This window comes from Tachyglossus aculeatus, chromosome 13 (assembly GCF_015852505.1).
Source record: "Tachyglossus aculeatus isolate mTacAcu1 chromosome 13, mTacAcu1.pri, whole genome shotgun sequence".
Classification (NCBI taxonomy): Eukaryota; Metazoa; Chordata; class Mammalia; order Monotremata; family Tachyglossidae; genus Tachyglossus; species Tachyglossus aculeatus.
In genome coordinates this window covers 4340962-4354543 of record NC_052078.1, presented here as the reverse complement: position 1 = coordinate 4354543, position 13582 = coordinate 4340962, and the positions used below count along the sequence as shown (strand labels likewise).

The 13582-nt window shown below is 48.6% G+C and overlaps 1 protein-coding gene across 3 annotated transcripts; it reads left to right on the top strand.

Annotated features, from left to right (window-relative positions):
- Positions 1–3738: 3738 nt before the first annotated feature.
- LOC119936389 (stonustoxin subunit alpha-like) lies at positions 3739–13099 on the top strand. 3 transcript variants are annotated; one of them, XM_038755977.1, is made up of 4 exons: positions 3739–3789; positions 6749–6869; positions 8439–10466; positions 12521–13099. In XM_038755977.1, the coding sequence occupies exons 1-4, from the start codon at positions 3745–3747 to the stop codon at positions 13018–13020; spliced, it is 2694 nt and encodes an 897-aa protein (XP_038611905.1). In that variant the 5' UTR covers positions 3739–3744; the 3' UTR covers positions 13021–13099. The 3 variants fall into 3 exon arrangements, with proteins under 3 accessions (XP_038611905.1, XP_038611907.1, XP_038611906.1); XM_038755979.1 differs by having other exon boundaries at positions 3763–3789; positions 6739–6869; XM_038755978.1 differs by having other exon boundaries at positions 3763–3789; positions 6538–6869.
- Positions 13100–13582: the final 483 nt, after the last annotated feature.

Here is a 13582-nt window from a genome sequence, read left to right as displayed (position 1 = left end):
AGTCCCCACCCCTCCCTGTCCAGGGGCTGACGTCATGGAAGCAGGATGTCAGGACTGCAGCACTGGAGAGTTGTGGCTGTCTGTGGGGAGGAGGAAGGCCTGGATGAGGGGAAATGTCAAGAAGGAGGTCCTCACTGGCGATAGCGTCTTTCTAGTCCTCTGTCAGGTGTACCAATGGTTTCTAGGAGCATAGGTTGGTGTCAGTTCTGGGGAAGTGAAATTTCCCAGCAAGCTTTTTGCTTCGTCCCCCTACTGAACCAATGGACGTTCGGCAGGACTAGTATTCAGAAAAAATGATCAGTAAAGGCAAAAAGTTTCCTGTAGGTTTTCGTGTTCTATTTATTAACTCTGTTATCCCCATGAGGGTCGTTGGGGCTGGCTCTGCTCCAGGACAGTTACCTCCTGAGAAGCGGACCTTGCCTCCCCGTGGTGGACAGTGGAGGGAACCCCAGGATTAGAGGTTGGAATTGCTGGCTGCCCAGACCAGGTGAGTGATGCTAATGATGATTAAAATGCCACACGTTCATTCATTCAATCATATTTATTGAACACTTCTTGTGTGCAGAGCATTGTACTAAGCACTTGCAAAGTAAGATTGAGCAATAAAAAGAGACAATACCTGCCCACACCGGGCTTACAGTCTAGAGGAGGTGGGACAGACATCAAAACAAGTGAACAGGCATCAATATAAATAAATAGAATTACAGATATATACATAAGTGCTGGGGGGCGGGGCGGGGGAGAGCAAAGGGAGCGATACTCAGAAGTCAACGAGACCCGAATTTTCATTCCAGGAGAAGACAGGTCACAATCGCAGAACAAGGATTCTGAAAATATTGACACCTATCTACTTGTTTTGGGGTATTTTTGTCCGTCTCCCCCCTTCTAGACTGTGAGCCCGTTGTTGGGTAGGGACCGGCTCTATATGTTGCCGATTTGTACTTCCCAAGCGCTTAGTACGGTGCTCTGCACACGGTAAGCGCTCAATAAATATGACTGACTGAATGAATGAAAATATCATCTGAGGGCAGCAGACGGTGGGACAGTCACCTCAATTCTCCTTTGGACCGGCCTGCAGATGGATCTCAGAGTAACAGATGAAGAGGAGGTGTATCTCCAGAACCAGCTATCACTAGCTTTGCACCACTTCGCCCACTCACCATCATCATCATCAAGAAGGGTATTTATTGAGCACTTACGGTGGGCAGAACATTGTACTAAGTGCTTGGGAGAGAACAGCAGAGTTGGTAGACACGTTCCCTGCCCACAGAGAGATCACTACCCACTCTCCAGCCCATCCGAGGCAATTAATAAAACCCATATGATTTCCCAGGGCAGTGTTAGGGCCAAAAGAAGAGTGATTTAGGCAGAGAATGCTGAAAAAGTCCACGATGGCGGCAAAAGCAGGGAAAAGCGAACAGGCACTTCCCCCTTGTGGACTGCTAGAGGCAGTGTCCTAAATCATTCCCGAAAATCGGGAATAGCCCAAAGATTGCACATTTAGCTCGCCTATCCCAAACCCTGTGGCCCGAAGGAAAGAATTCCTTTTTCTTCTGAACCAAATGCAAATACAAAATGACCCCCCTGTCCTCTAGATTTCCAATGCTGCCCTGGCAAACCGTGAGGCAAGGAAAAGAGCCGGTGCTAGGCGTCGGACTAGATAGCGGCAATCTCTCCGCAAGAGGGTTGATGGACAGGTGGATGGATGGATGGATGGACGGATGGACGAATGGGATGTGGGGATGTGGAGTCTGGGTGGAAAAATCGGAATTCCGGAACAGGAAATGCCCTTTCCATTTCTGAAAATCCGCAACAAGTCAGCGCGAGAACTATCAAGGAAAGTGGCCCGATGCAACAGGATCAACCAATTTCTGAGGGCTGCCACCTCAAAAAACATAATAATTCATATTACTCAGAATGAACTATGACCTGAAATGGCAGGAATGAAGAAAGCTTGTGTTTCCCTGACCACTTCTGGGCTGCAGGTATCTTAAGGAATCAATCAATCAACCAATAGTATTTATTGAGCCCTTACTGTGTGCAGAGCACTGTACTAAGAGCTTGGGAAGTACAAGTTGGCAACATATAAAGACAGTCCCTACCCAACAGTGGGCTCAGAGTCGAGCTTTGCACCATTACAATCAGGGCCATTGTAGTAATGAAACCACTCTCCCTGTTGGGTGGCATTTTTGAAGAGCATTTTTAACTGGAGGAAGGATTGGCAAATAATAATAATAATAATGGTATTTGTTGAGCGCTTACTATGTGCCAAGCACTGTTCTAAGCACTGCGGTAGATACAATCAATCAATCAATCATATTTATTGAGCGCTTACTGTGTGCAGAGCACTGTACTAAGTGCTTGGGAAGTACAAGTTGGTAACATATAGAGACGGTCCCTACCCAACAGTGGGCTCACAATCTAGAAGGGGGAGACAGAGAACAAAACCAAACATATTAACAAAATAAAATAAATAGAATAGATATGTACAAGTAAAGTAAATAAATAGAGTAGTAAATATGTACAAACATATATACATATATAAAGGTGCTGAGGGGAAGGGAAGGAAGTAAGGCGGGGAGTATGGAGAAGGGGACAGGAAGGAGGGGGGCTCAGTCTGGGAATCTATCAATCAATCAATCAATCAATCATATTTATTGAGCGCTTCCTGTGTGCAGAGCACTGTACTAAGCGCTTGGGAAGTACAAGTTGGCAACATATAGAGACGGTCCCTACCCAACAGTGGGCTCACAGTCTAGAAGGCGGAGACAGAGAACAAAACCAAACGGTCTTAATCCCCATTTTTACAAGATGAGGTAACTGAGGCACGGAGAGGTTAAGTGACATACCCAAGGTCACACAGCAGACAAGTGGTGGAGTCGGAATTAGAACCCATGACTTCTGACTCCCAAGCCCGGTCTCTTTCCACTGAGCCATGCTGCATAAAGATATTGGTGCCATCCTTGTGACTGTATGCGTCCATGCCAACTGATGCATCCCACTTCTCATGCTCGTCTACATGGCCATCCAAGTACGTGGTCTCTGCACCCCACTTCCGGAAACCAGTTAATTTAGGGCACGGTGAGCTGGATTCAATTTATTTGGGGAAACACGGGGTCCCCTGGATCTCTCCCAGCTCTTGCTCAGAGGCCCCAGGTGGCCTCCCTCGGCCCTCAACTGGGTCTTTACCTTCTTCTTCCTCCTCCTTTAGGAAGAACTGTTCTCCTTCCTTCTCCTTGGGGCTGTGCTGCTCTCCCACCTTTCCCTCTTGCTTATGGGGGTCCCTAACTTTCTCTTCTGGCTTCTTTTCACCCCCTGACCCATAGAACCTCCAGATGTCTCCTTCTTCTCTTCTTTCAGGGAGCCAGGGTGCTTTGTTTTTCTTGCCTCCTCAGGGAATGGCTGAGGGGTGTGCAGATCCTCCTCTCATTCATTCATTCATTCATTCATTCATTCATTCATTCATTCATTCATTCAATTGTATTTATTGAACGCTTACTGTGTGTAGAGCACTGTTTTCTCCCTAGTGCTTAGACTCCCACAGGCCTGGCACCACTTTGGGGTGAGCCAGTTAACTGCCTTGCTTCCCACCTCTTGCCAAGTCATGTCATTCTGGGGTAGGTAATTATATCAGGTGAGGGGCGGGTTCTGTTCCTTCTGGTGGGGTTTAAGGCTGATAGGAGGCAGGGGTAAGCAGCTGACTGATGTCAGACATGGGAAATGGGAAGTGAAAGTAAAAGCAGAATGAGAACCGAGGAGTTACGGGAAGTCGTTTGGCTACGGAAGGAGGTAAGCTCTTTCGGATTCTTGCTAGAGATCTTGTCCATACGAGGGTGAGTTTGGGACCTTGCGTGGGTTGAGAGGGGTACCCGCTGAGCCCCTGGGGTGCATAAACCGGGGGAAACCAGGCACAGCAGGGAGGGGAGGGGCTGCTGCTTCAGGCCAAAGAGGCTCAGAGAGCAGCAGTCGTAAGAAAGGGAGTTTATAGGAGGAGGGTGAGAATCCTGACACTGCTGCTTCTGCTGCCGCCTGTCCTATTTCTCCCCCCATCCCTGTCCCCCTCTGGGACTTGGATTGGGTCCCTTGTCCAAGAGGAACTCAGTGGAAGCAAACAAGGGGCCGGCCGAGCTGCGATTTTCCGAAACCGAAAGGGCATTTCCCTGTTTCTGGAAGCGGATTTTTCCATGCAGGCTCCATTTCCCATTCCCCCATCTGTCCATCCATCCATCCATCTGTCCTGTTTATTGAGTGCTTACTGTTTGCATAATAATAATGATGATGGCATTTATTAAGTGCTTGCTATGTGCAAAGCACTGTTCTAAGCGCTGGGGAGGGTACAAGGTGATCAGTTTGTCCCACGGGGGGCTCACAGTCTTAATCCCCATTTTACAGATGAGGGAACTGAGGCATAGAGAAGTTAAGTGACTTGCCCAAAGTCACACAGCTGAAAATTGGCAGAGGAGGGATTTGAACCCATGCCTTCTGACTCCAAAGCCCGTGCTCTTTTCCTCTGAGCTCTGAGCCAAGCTGCTTCTAGTACTGTACTAAACTCTTGGGAGAGTGCAATACGATAGAGTCAGTAGGCATAATCCTGGACCTCATGACCTAGATGGACAATCTAGTTGGGGAGACACACACTGAAATGAACTACGATTAGGGGAAGCAGCCAACTATCAGGATATGGACATAGGTTATGTGAGAGTGGAGACAGGGTATGTATCAAAGTACTTCAGGGTCATAGACGGGATTGCCTAGTTGACACAGAAGGGGGGCTAATAGGGTGGAGAAGTGAGGGCTTAGTCTAGAAAAGTCTCTTGGGGGAGATACGATTTTAGTAGGGCTTTGAAGGTGGGGAGAGGGGTAATCTGTCAGGCATCAATCATTCAATCAATCAGCCATATTTACGGAGCGCTAGCTGCATGCAGAGCACTGGGATAACTGCTGGCGAGAGGAAAATATAGCAATATAACAGAGTAGGGAGACACATTCCCTCCCCACAATGAGCTCACAGTCTAGACAGGGAGACAGACATTAATATAAATAAATAATCTGTGGCCATGAAGGGGAAGAGAATTCCAGGCCAGAGGGAGGAGGGGGGCAAGGGCTGGTAGTGAGCTAGAAAAGATAGAGGCACAGTGAGTAGATAGGCATTAGAGGAGTGAAGCGCTTGTGTTCAGTTGTAGTGGGAGAGGAGATGAGAACTAGAAGAGCTAGGGAAGCAGCATGGCCTGGTGGAAAGGATCTGGGCCTAAGAGTCAGAGGACCTGGGTTTTAATCCCGACTCTGCCACTGTTTGCTGTGTGACCTGGTGGAAATCACTTCACTTCTCTGTGCTCCATCTGTAAAATGGGGGTTGAATCCTCCTCCCTCCTTCTTAGACTGTGAATCCCATGTGGGACAGGGACTGGGTCCAACCTGATTATCTTGAATCTTGTAGCACTTCAGTGCTAAGAACAGTGCTTGAGTTTAAGCTCCTTGTGAGCAGGAAACATGTCTACCAATTCTGTCGTACTCTTCCAAGTGCTTGGTACAGTGCACACGGTAGGCTCTCAATAAATACCACTGATTGATTGACTCAGGGTAAGCACTTAACAAATACCAACATAACTGTATGTGAGAGCAGACTTGGTTCTTGCCCACAGTGCTGTCTTTTAATTCAGTAAGTGACCCACGCTCAGGACTTTGGGCTTCATTGTCAGAGGGTACTTTCAATCACCCAGCGACCTCTCCTCTCTCATTCGCTTCAGGACATCTTCAGTTCTGAAAAAGCAGTGTGGTCTAGCGGATAGAGCACAGGCCCGGGAATCAGAAGAACCTGAGTTCTAATCCCGACTCTGCCACTTGTCTGCTATGTGACCTTGGACAAGTCACTTAACTTTGCTGTGCCTCTGTTCCTTCATCTGTAAAATGGGGTTGGAACTTTGGGCTCTATGTGGGACAGGGACTATTTTTAACCTGATTAGCTTGTATCTACCCCAGGGCTTTAGTAGTATTCAGGGCTTGGGAAGCTCCTGAATCAATTAACAAATATGATTTTTTTTAAAGCACAAAAATTCATGCTGTAGTCAGCTCAGGAGCCAGGAATGCTACTTTGATGCCGGGAGGTTACTTTCTGGCCATTCCATCCTGCTTTTCTGGGCTCCACTCCTCCGCATGATCCAAGCACATAGTCATGCACACGCACACACACACACACATACACACACACACACTTTCTCTCTCTCTCTCTTTCTCTCTCTCTCATTGAACTTTGCAACAACATCTCAGCTTTCTCCCTACCCTTATTCTCTGGGCTCCGGGGCAAGGCCGGGAGGAGGCAGAGGTAGCAGACTCAAGTTTGGGCTTATTCTTCCTCTCCCTCTGCAGTGAATGGGGATAGGAGGCTCTGATGCCCCTTCTCTCTCTTCCACACTGGTCTCTCTCTTCCTCTGGTCTTCCTGGGACCTCCTAGGCGGTGACTCGCCTCGTCTAACCCCTGATCCCTACTTGGTTCAAGCCCCTCAACTCCTGCCATCTCTCTCCGATCTTCTCTTTTAGCCCTGTAGGTACCTGATGGATGTGGCCCCAAAGGCTATGATTTTCCTTTTCACCAGACCCATCCCCATGGAAAACCTGTGTCAGCTTATCCACTGTAGTTGGGGTTTCCACTCTAAAAGGGGTGCCAAAGGAGGCTGTCTTTTCCTGTTTGGCTTTTGCCCAAGAGAGATGATTGTGACCACATCCTGCCATTGCTGGGAGTGTGTTTCAGGTCAGGACCTGCTCGTCTCCTGGAAGGAACATGGATCTTAAACGCATTGAGATGCCGGCTCTGGGGCGTCCCTTGCAACTGGGGATGCTGTATGACTGTCGAGATGATAGCTTTATCCCAGGTAAGCACTCAGCCTGCCCTCCTAGGGTGGCAGTCGGTTCCTCTGGGTTTGATCCCTTGGTTGTCAAGAAAGGGCTCCAGTCCTCAGGATTCAAAAACTGCTCAGAGAAAGAAGGTGGGACACTACACCTATGGGGAAGCAGTGTGGCTTAATGGACAGAGCCCGGCCCTGGAAGTCAGAAGGACCTGAGTTCTCATCCCGGATCCCCCGCTTACTGCCATGTGCCCTTGGGCAAGTCACTTCACTTCTCTGGTCCTCAGTTATCTTGTCTGGAAAATGAGGATAAAGACTGTGAGCGCTATGTGGGACAGAGACTGTGTCCAACCTGATTAACTTATATCTAATTATATTAATATAATTAATATAATATAATAGCTTTAATTCTATTTGTTCTGACAACTTGGCAGCTGTCCACACGTTTTGTTTTGTTGTCTGTCTCCCCCTTCTAGACTGTGAACCCGTTGTTGGGTAGGGACCATCTCTATATGTTGCCAACTTGTACTTCCCAAGCACTTAGTACAGTGCTCTGCACACAGTAAGTGCTCAATAAATACAATTGAATAAATGAATGAATATCTAACCCAGTGCTTCGGACAGCACTCAGCACATAGTAAACACTTAACAAGTACCATGATTATTATTATTATTATCATTATTATTGCTATTATTATTATTGGAACCCACAGAGTTTAAGATTTGCCTGCTGGGGCTCAGAGTTACAGAAACTGAAATGGGGAAATAGTTTAATCCTAAGAGAGGAAACCAGCAAAGATACTTAACCCCTCCCCAAAATTTGCTGGCATAGTTGGGGTGAGGCAGGGGACAAGGACAGCCCCTGAAGGAGACCCTGCAGAGAAGGTGTGTGGTGAAGCCCAGAATAATAATCAAAAATAATAATCAATCATATTTATTGAGTGTTTACGGTGTGCAGACCACTATACTGAATGCTTGGGAGAGTACAACACAATAATAAAACAAACACATTCCCTACCCACAATGAGCTTACTCACTAGAGGGGGAAACGAACTTTAAGATAAATAAATAAATTACAGATACGTACATAGCCGCTGTGGGGCTTGCGGGGTGGGCCGTGAGTAAAGGGAGGCAGTCAGGGTGATAATAATGATTGGAATACTTTTCAAGTGCCTACTAGGTGTCAAGAACTGCTCTAAGCACTGGGGGAGATACAAGATAATCAGGTCAGACACAGCCTCTGTCCCACTCAGGGCTAAATAGGAAGGAGAGCAGGTATTGAATCCCCACCTTACAGATGAGGTAACTGAGGCACAGAGAAGTTAAGGAAATTACCCAAGGTCACACAGCAGACATATGTTTACCAACTCTATGTACTATACTTGGTGCTTAGTACAGTGCTGTGCAAATAATAACCACTCAAATACCACTGATGAATTTTTTTACTGGGACAGAAAAGCTCTTATGTCAATGGGGCTTTAGTCTGCCCACATCTGGAGAACATTGTTCTCTTCTGATTTCAGAACTGGGGAGGTTAAGAGGAAGGATTACAGCTCGCCATGTTCTGTCCTTCACAACTGTTTTTTTTTTCCCCAGGCTTTACATTATGGAACATCAACGACACGGAAAAGGACATGCACTCCCAGGCGCAGTACCGGACGGAATTCCGGGTCATCGCCTCTGACTCCCTGGAAGACAAGTCCAGCGCTCTCAACGTCAATGCCTCTCTGAAGGCAAGTTTCCTGGCGGGGCTGGTTGAGGTGGGAGGATCGGCCAGTTACATGGACGACACCAAGAAATCCAAGCACCAGGCCCGGGTCACGCTCCACTACTCCACCACCACCCAGTTCAAGCAGCTGACGATGAAGCACTTAGGCAGGCAGAACGTCAAGTATCCGGAAGTGTTCGAGCAGGGCACCGCCACCCATGTGGTGACGGGAGTCCTGTTCGGAGCGCAGGCCTTTTTCGTGTTTGACCAGGAATTCTCCTCTTCAGAGAGTGAACAGGACATAAAGGGAAGCCTGAGCATCTCCATACGAAAGATCCCTACGGTGAGCATCAAAGGGGAAGGAACCCTCCACCTGAAAGATGAAGAAAAAAAGAAGGTGGAGAAATTCAACTGCACATTCTACGGGGACTTTGCTCTGGAGAAGAATCCAGTGACATACACCGAAGCCGTAGAGGTCTACTCCTCCCTGCCCAGGCTGCTTGGGGCCAATGGGGAGAAGGCCGTGCCCATGAAAGTATGGCTATACCCGCTGGCGAAGCTGGATTCCAAAGCGGCCAGGGTGGTCCGAGAGATCAGTAACATGTTGGTGAGTGATGCGCAGGCAGCGCTGGAGGGGCTGATGGATTGTTGCGTCAGGTGCAATGACATGTTGGCCACCAAGGCGGCGAGGTTCCCCACCCTCGGAGAGAAGATCAAGAGGTTTTGTGAACTGTGCCAGCAATTCAAACACTGGTTCCAGAAAGATTTATCGGCGACTCTGCCCAAGATCCGAGGAGAGGGTGCGGGGGAAGAGATCCTGGCAAACCTGTTGACTGCAAGAGGTGATTCTCCGTTCAACGAATGGAGCCTCAACCGGTTTCTGGATCAGAGCGAGGCAGAGGTCGGCTTTGTCGATTCCTACCTGTCTCTGCTGGACTGGGTGGAAGTCGTCAGTTCCGAGAACAAGCGGGCTCGGATGACCCGCGACCCCCAGATTGACGTGCTAGTCACGTTTACCCTCACCTCGTTGGAGAAAGAGGATCCGTATCTGCGGGAGTTGGATCGCTGGCTTCGCAACCAGAAAGTAGAGGAAACCAAGCAGGCAGACTCTGCCTGTGAAGGAGTGAACTCAACACCGTGGTTCAAACAAGACGAAATCCAGGCGAGATTGCGGAAATTGGTCGTGGCCTTCTCCAAATTTGCTGAAGTCAACAAATCTCAAAGCAAAGTTCGGTTCATTGTGGCTTCTATCTCAGACAAGGACAATCCAGGAGCTTCGATTTACTTGCACATTGGAGGAGTCCTGGCTAGCAAGAATTTTGAGCCCCCGGCCTGTCCCCCCTTCCCCAAGATCGAGGAGATCCGATCGAACCGAATACAGCTCAGACTGACCACAGAAGGAGAGAGAAGAGAGGGGTTAAAGAGCTATTGCATAGAATACAGATCTGGAGATTCCGAGTGGACCCCTATGATCGTTGGCAGGAAACAAGAGAAGATTGAAATAAATAATTTAAACTGTGACACCAACTATGAGTTCAGATTCGCCGACGTGTATGAGTTGTGGAGGAGCCAGAGGATCAATAAGTGTGTGATGACCCTACCGATAGGCCCTCCAGAGGATTTTTCAGCAGTTCTCAAGGGACCAGAGACTGTGTCCCTCAGCTGGAAGCGTCCGAAGGAAAACGTGAATGCAGTCACGGGGTACAGGGTGGAGTACAGACGGGAGGCCGAAGGAGCCGATGAGGCTGGAGAAAGTGACTGGCAAAAACTGATGGTAGGAAAGGACACGGAGACCTATACGATCAGTGAACTGATACGTGAGAAGTTCTACAAGTTCCGGGTGTCAGCCGTGTGTGGGACCAAAGGCCCTGGTGACCCCAGTAAGGAGTTTCCAATCTCCACCAAGAGAGAAAAAGGTGAGAAGAGGAAGAAACTTTTGCCCCTAATAATAATGGTATTTGTTAAGTGCTTACTATGTGACAAGCACTGTACTAAGTGCTGGGGTAGATATGAGGGACTCACAGTCAACCCCCATTTTTACAGATGAGGTAATTGAGGCTCAGAGAAGTTAAATGGCTTGCCCAAGGTCACACAGCAGACAAGTGGCAGGGCCGGGATTAGAACCCATGACCTCTGACTCCCAAGCCCTTCCTCTTTCCACTAAGCTATGCTGCTGCCCCTGTAGTTAGTGAATCCCCAAACATGGTTACCTGCCCCCAGCCCCTCCCAGGACAGTGACGCAATCTGCCATTTTCACCCAGCTCCTCTGGCAGGCTCAGAGAAATCAAATTGTCCCCCTGCCTGCCTCCCGCATTGCCCCTCCCGCCTGTTGGCCTTATTCAGGCCAGAGTCAGTTCTTCTCTGGTTCACTGGTCTCAGCGGGCAGTAATTTCTCCTTCCCGTTCCAGACAAGTTGCTTCCTCAGGTGAAAGGGCACTGGGCACAGGAGTGGGAGAGGGAAACAAGCCAGAGGGAGAAGATTAATTTGAGAAGCCCAGACCCACACCCCCACCCAGTTCCAGTTTTAACAGTCAGCCAGCTCAATTCTCCCTCCAGCTCTAACAGCCCTTATTTCCTCTCTCTATATATCCCTCATTCCCCACCCAACAATGGGCTAAATGCTTACTTTGTGCCAGACACTGTACTAAGCTCTGGGATCGATTCAGAACAATCGGATTGGATGCAGTCCCCCCCATATGGGGCTCACATTCCAAGTTGGAGAGAGGATTTAATCTCCATTTTACAGATGAGGTAACTGAGACATGGAGAAATAAAGTGGCATGCCCAAGATCACACAGCAGACAAATGGCAGAGCCAGGATTAGAGCCCCGTTCTCCTCGTTTTCAAATCCTGTCTTCATTCTTCCGAATTAACGGAAGGTGACCATGCAGTTTCTCTTCTGCTCTGAGATACAATGCAATTAATCGTTACCTGATTACAAGTTCCCTCCTCTGCCTCAAATTCATCATCATCATCAATGTCAGTGTCTTAGTTTGAGTGACCCCTGAGTGCAGAAGTTTGACCTATACGACACTTGGGGAAATCTACATCGTAGGTATCAGATGAGCCGCCCTGCCTTCTGGAGGCTTGCAGTTTAATGAGGAATCTCCACCCCTTCCCCTGGTTGTGCGGTAGGAAAAACTCCATCTGGCCACTCACCAAACCTCTCTTCTTGGAGCCAACAGAAGCAGCATGGTCTAGTGGAAAGAGCTCTGGCCTGAGAGTCAGAGGACTTGGGTTCCAATCCCAGCTCCGCCACTTGTCTGCTGCATGATCTTGGGCAAGTCACTTCACCTCTCTGTCCCTCAGTTACCTCAACTGTAAAATGGGGAGTAAGGCATTGAGCCCCATATCGGCATGGACTGCGTCCAACCTGATTAACTTGTATCCACCCCAGTGTTTAGTACAGTGCCCGGCACGTAGTAAGCACTTAACAATGCAAATTAAACAACAAAAACAAAAACCGTCAACTTATCTGGAGAGGTGGGCGAGCAGAAGGAGGGAGTACTCTGAGCAGAAAGCCACAGCAGAGGGGAGGGAAGGAAAAGGAAAAAGATAGGAATAAGAGAAAGAAGCATCCTCTCAGGGTGGCACACTCGACCAGTCTTGGCTAAGGGAGGGAGAGTCAAGCAGAGGCATAGCCATTCCATTCCTTGCTTGGGCAGTGGCTAGGGAGTGGAAGGCAATCTGCTACAAGTCAAAACTCACCCTTGCTGGGCAGCAGCGACATGGACGAGAGTCGAGGATGGCAGGAGGTTCTTGAGGAGTATGGAGACACGTCCTGAATGTTTTTGTAGAAAAATGATCCATGCAGCAGAGTGAAGTATGGACTGGAGTGGGGAGAGACAGGAGGCTGGGAGGTCAGCAAGGAGACCATAATGAAGGCAGCAACTGGGTTTTCTGGTTATTCCAAATCCTCCCTGTTTATCGCTCACTTCCAGCCATAATGACTCTGTTTCTTTCTTTACAGAGAAGCTCACACTGGATCCAGAAACAGCCAACAAATACCTGTGCCTGTCCCAGGACAATAAATCGGTGGAATGGATCATATCTCCACAGAAGGTGTCCCAGAATCAGAAGAGATTTATAGGGGAAGCCTATGTGCTGGGCTCCACGGGCTTCAGTTCAGGCCAGCATTACTGGGAGGTGGAGGTGGAAGGGAAGGGATTATGCAAGATCGGGGTGGCCGCGGAGTCTGTGGAGAGGAAGAGTAACCAGGACCATGAGGAGACCATATGGTGCCTGACTATCTGCACCCCTTACCACGTGCTCATCCATAACGAACCTCACCGAAACAAAAAAGTCCCAAGCGTCGTGGGGGTCTTACTCGATGTCGATGGAGGCCAGGTGACCTTCTATAATGCGGAAACCCAGGAAGAGATCCACACTTTCCACTCATCTTTCAAAGATAAAATCTTCCCTTTTCTTGGGTTTCTGGGACTGGGCTCCCGCCTGACCCTGAGACCCTGAGACGCCCCCTTGGTAATGGCATTTGTTATTGGTATTTTTTAAGTGCTTACTATGTGCCAAACACTGTTCTAATCTAATAAGTGTGTAATCAGGTTGTCCCATTTGGGGATCACAGTCTTCACCCCCATTTTACAGATGAGGAAACTGAGGCACAGAGAAGTTAAGTGGCTTGCCTAAGGTCACACAGCAGACAAGTGGCAGAGTTGGGATTAGAATCCACGTCCTTTGGCTCCCAGGCCCGTGCCCTTTCTACTAAGCCAAGCTGCTTCTCTGCTGTTATTGTTAATCATATTTGTTAAGCGCTTACTATGTGCCAGCACTATTCGTCAAGTGCTTAGTATATACTAAGCCCAGGTCCTCCTAACTCCAAGGTCCATGCCCTATCCACTAGTGGGTAGGAGTGACTCCATCCTGTATTGTTTGACTCTGGGAGCAACAAGGCCAAGGGACGATTTAGAAGAGAAACTGTATCATCTTTCTGAGTTTTGGGGACTGGAATTGTTGGAGGGGAACCAAATTGTTTTGCAGAGGGCTTAAGGAGGGGCTAAATCGCTCTGCTGGG

Coding starts and splice junctions, on each gene's coding strand:
- LOC119936389 (XM_038755977.1), top strand. CDS start 3,745: ATGAGAACCGAGGAGTTACGGGAAGTCGTTTGGCTACGGAAGGAG. Junction 3,790..6,748: donor TCGTTTGGCTACGGAAGGAG/GTAAGCTCTTTC, acceptor AGTGTGTTTCAG/GTCAGGACCTGCTCGTCTCC. Junction 10,467..12,520: donor CTCCACCAAGAGAGAAAAAG/GTGAGAAGAGGA, acceptor CTTTCTTTACAG/AGAAGCTCACACTGGATCCA.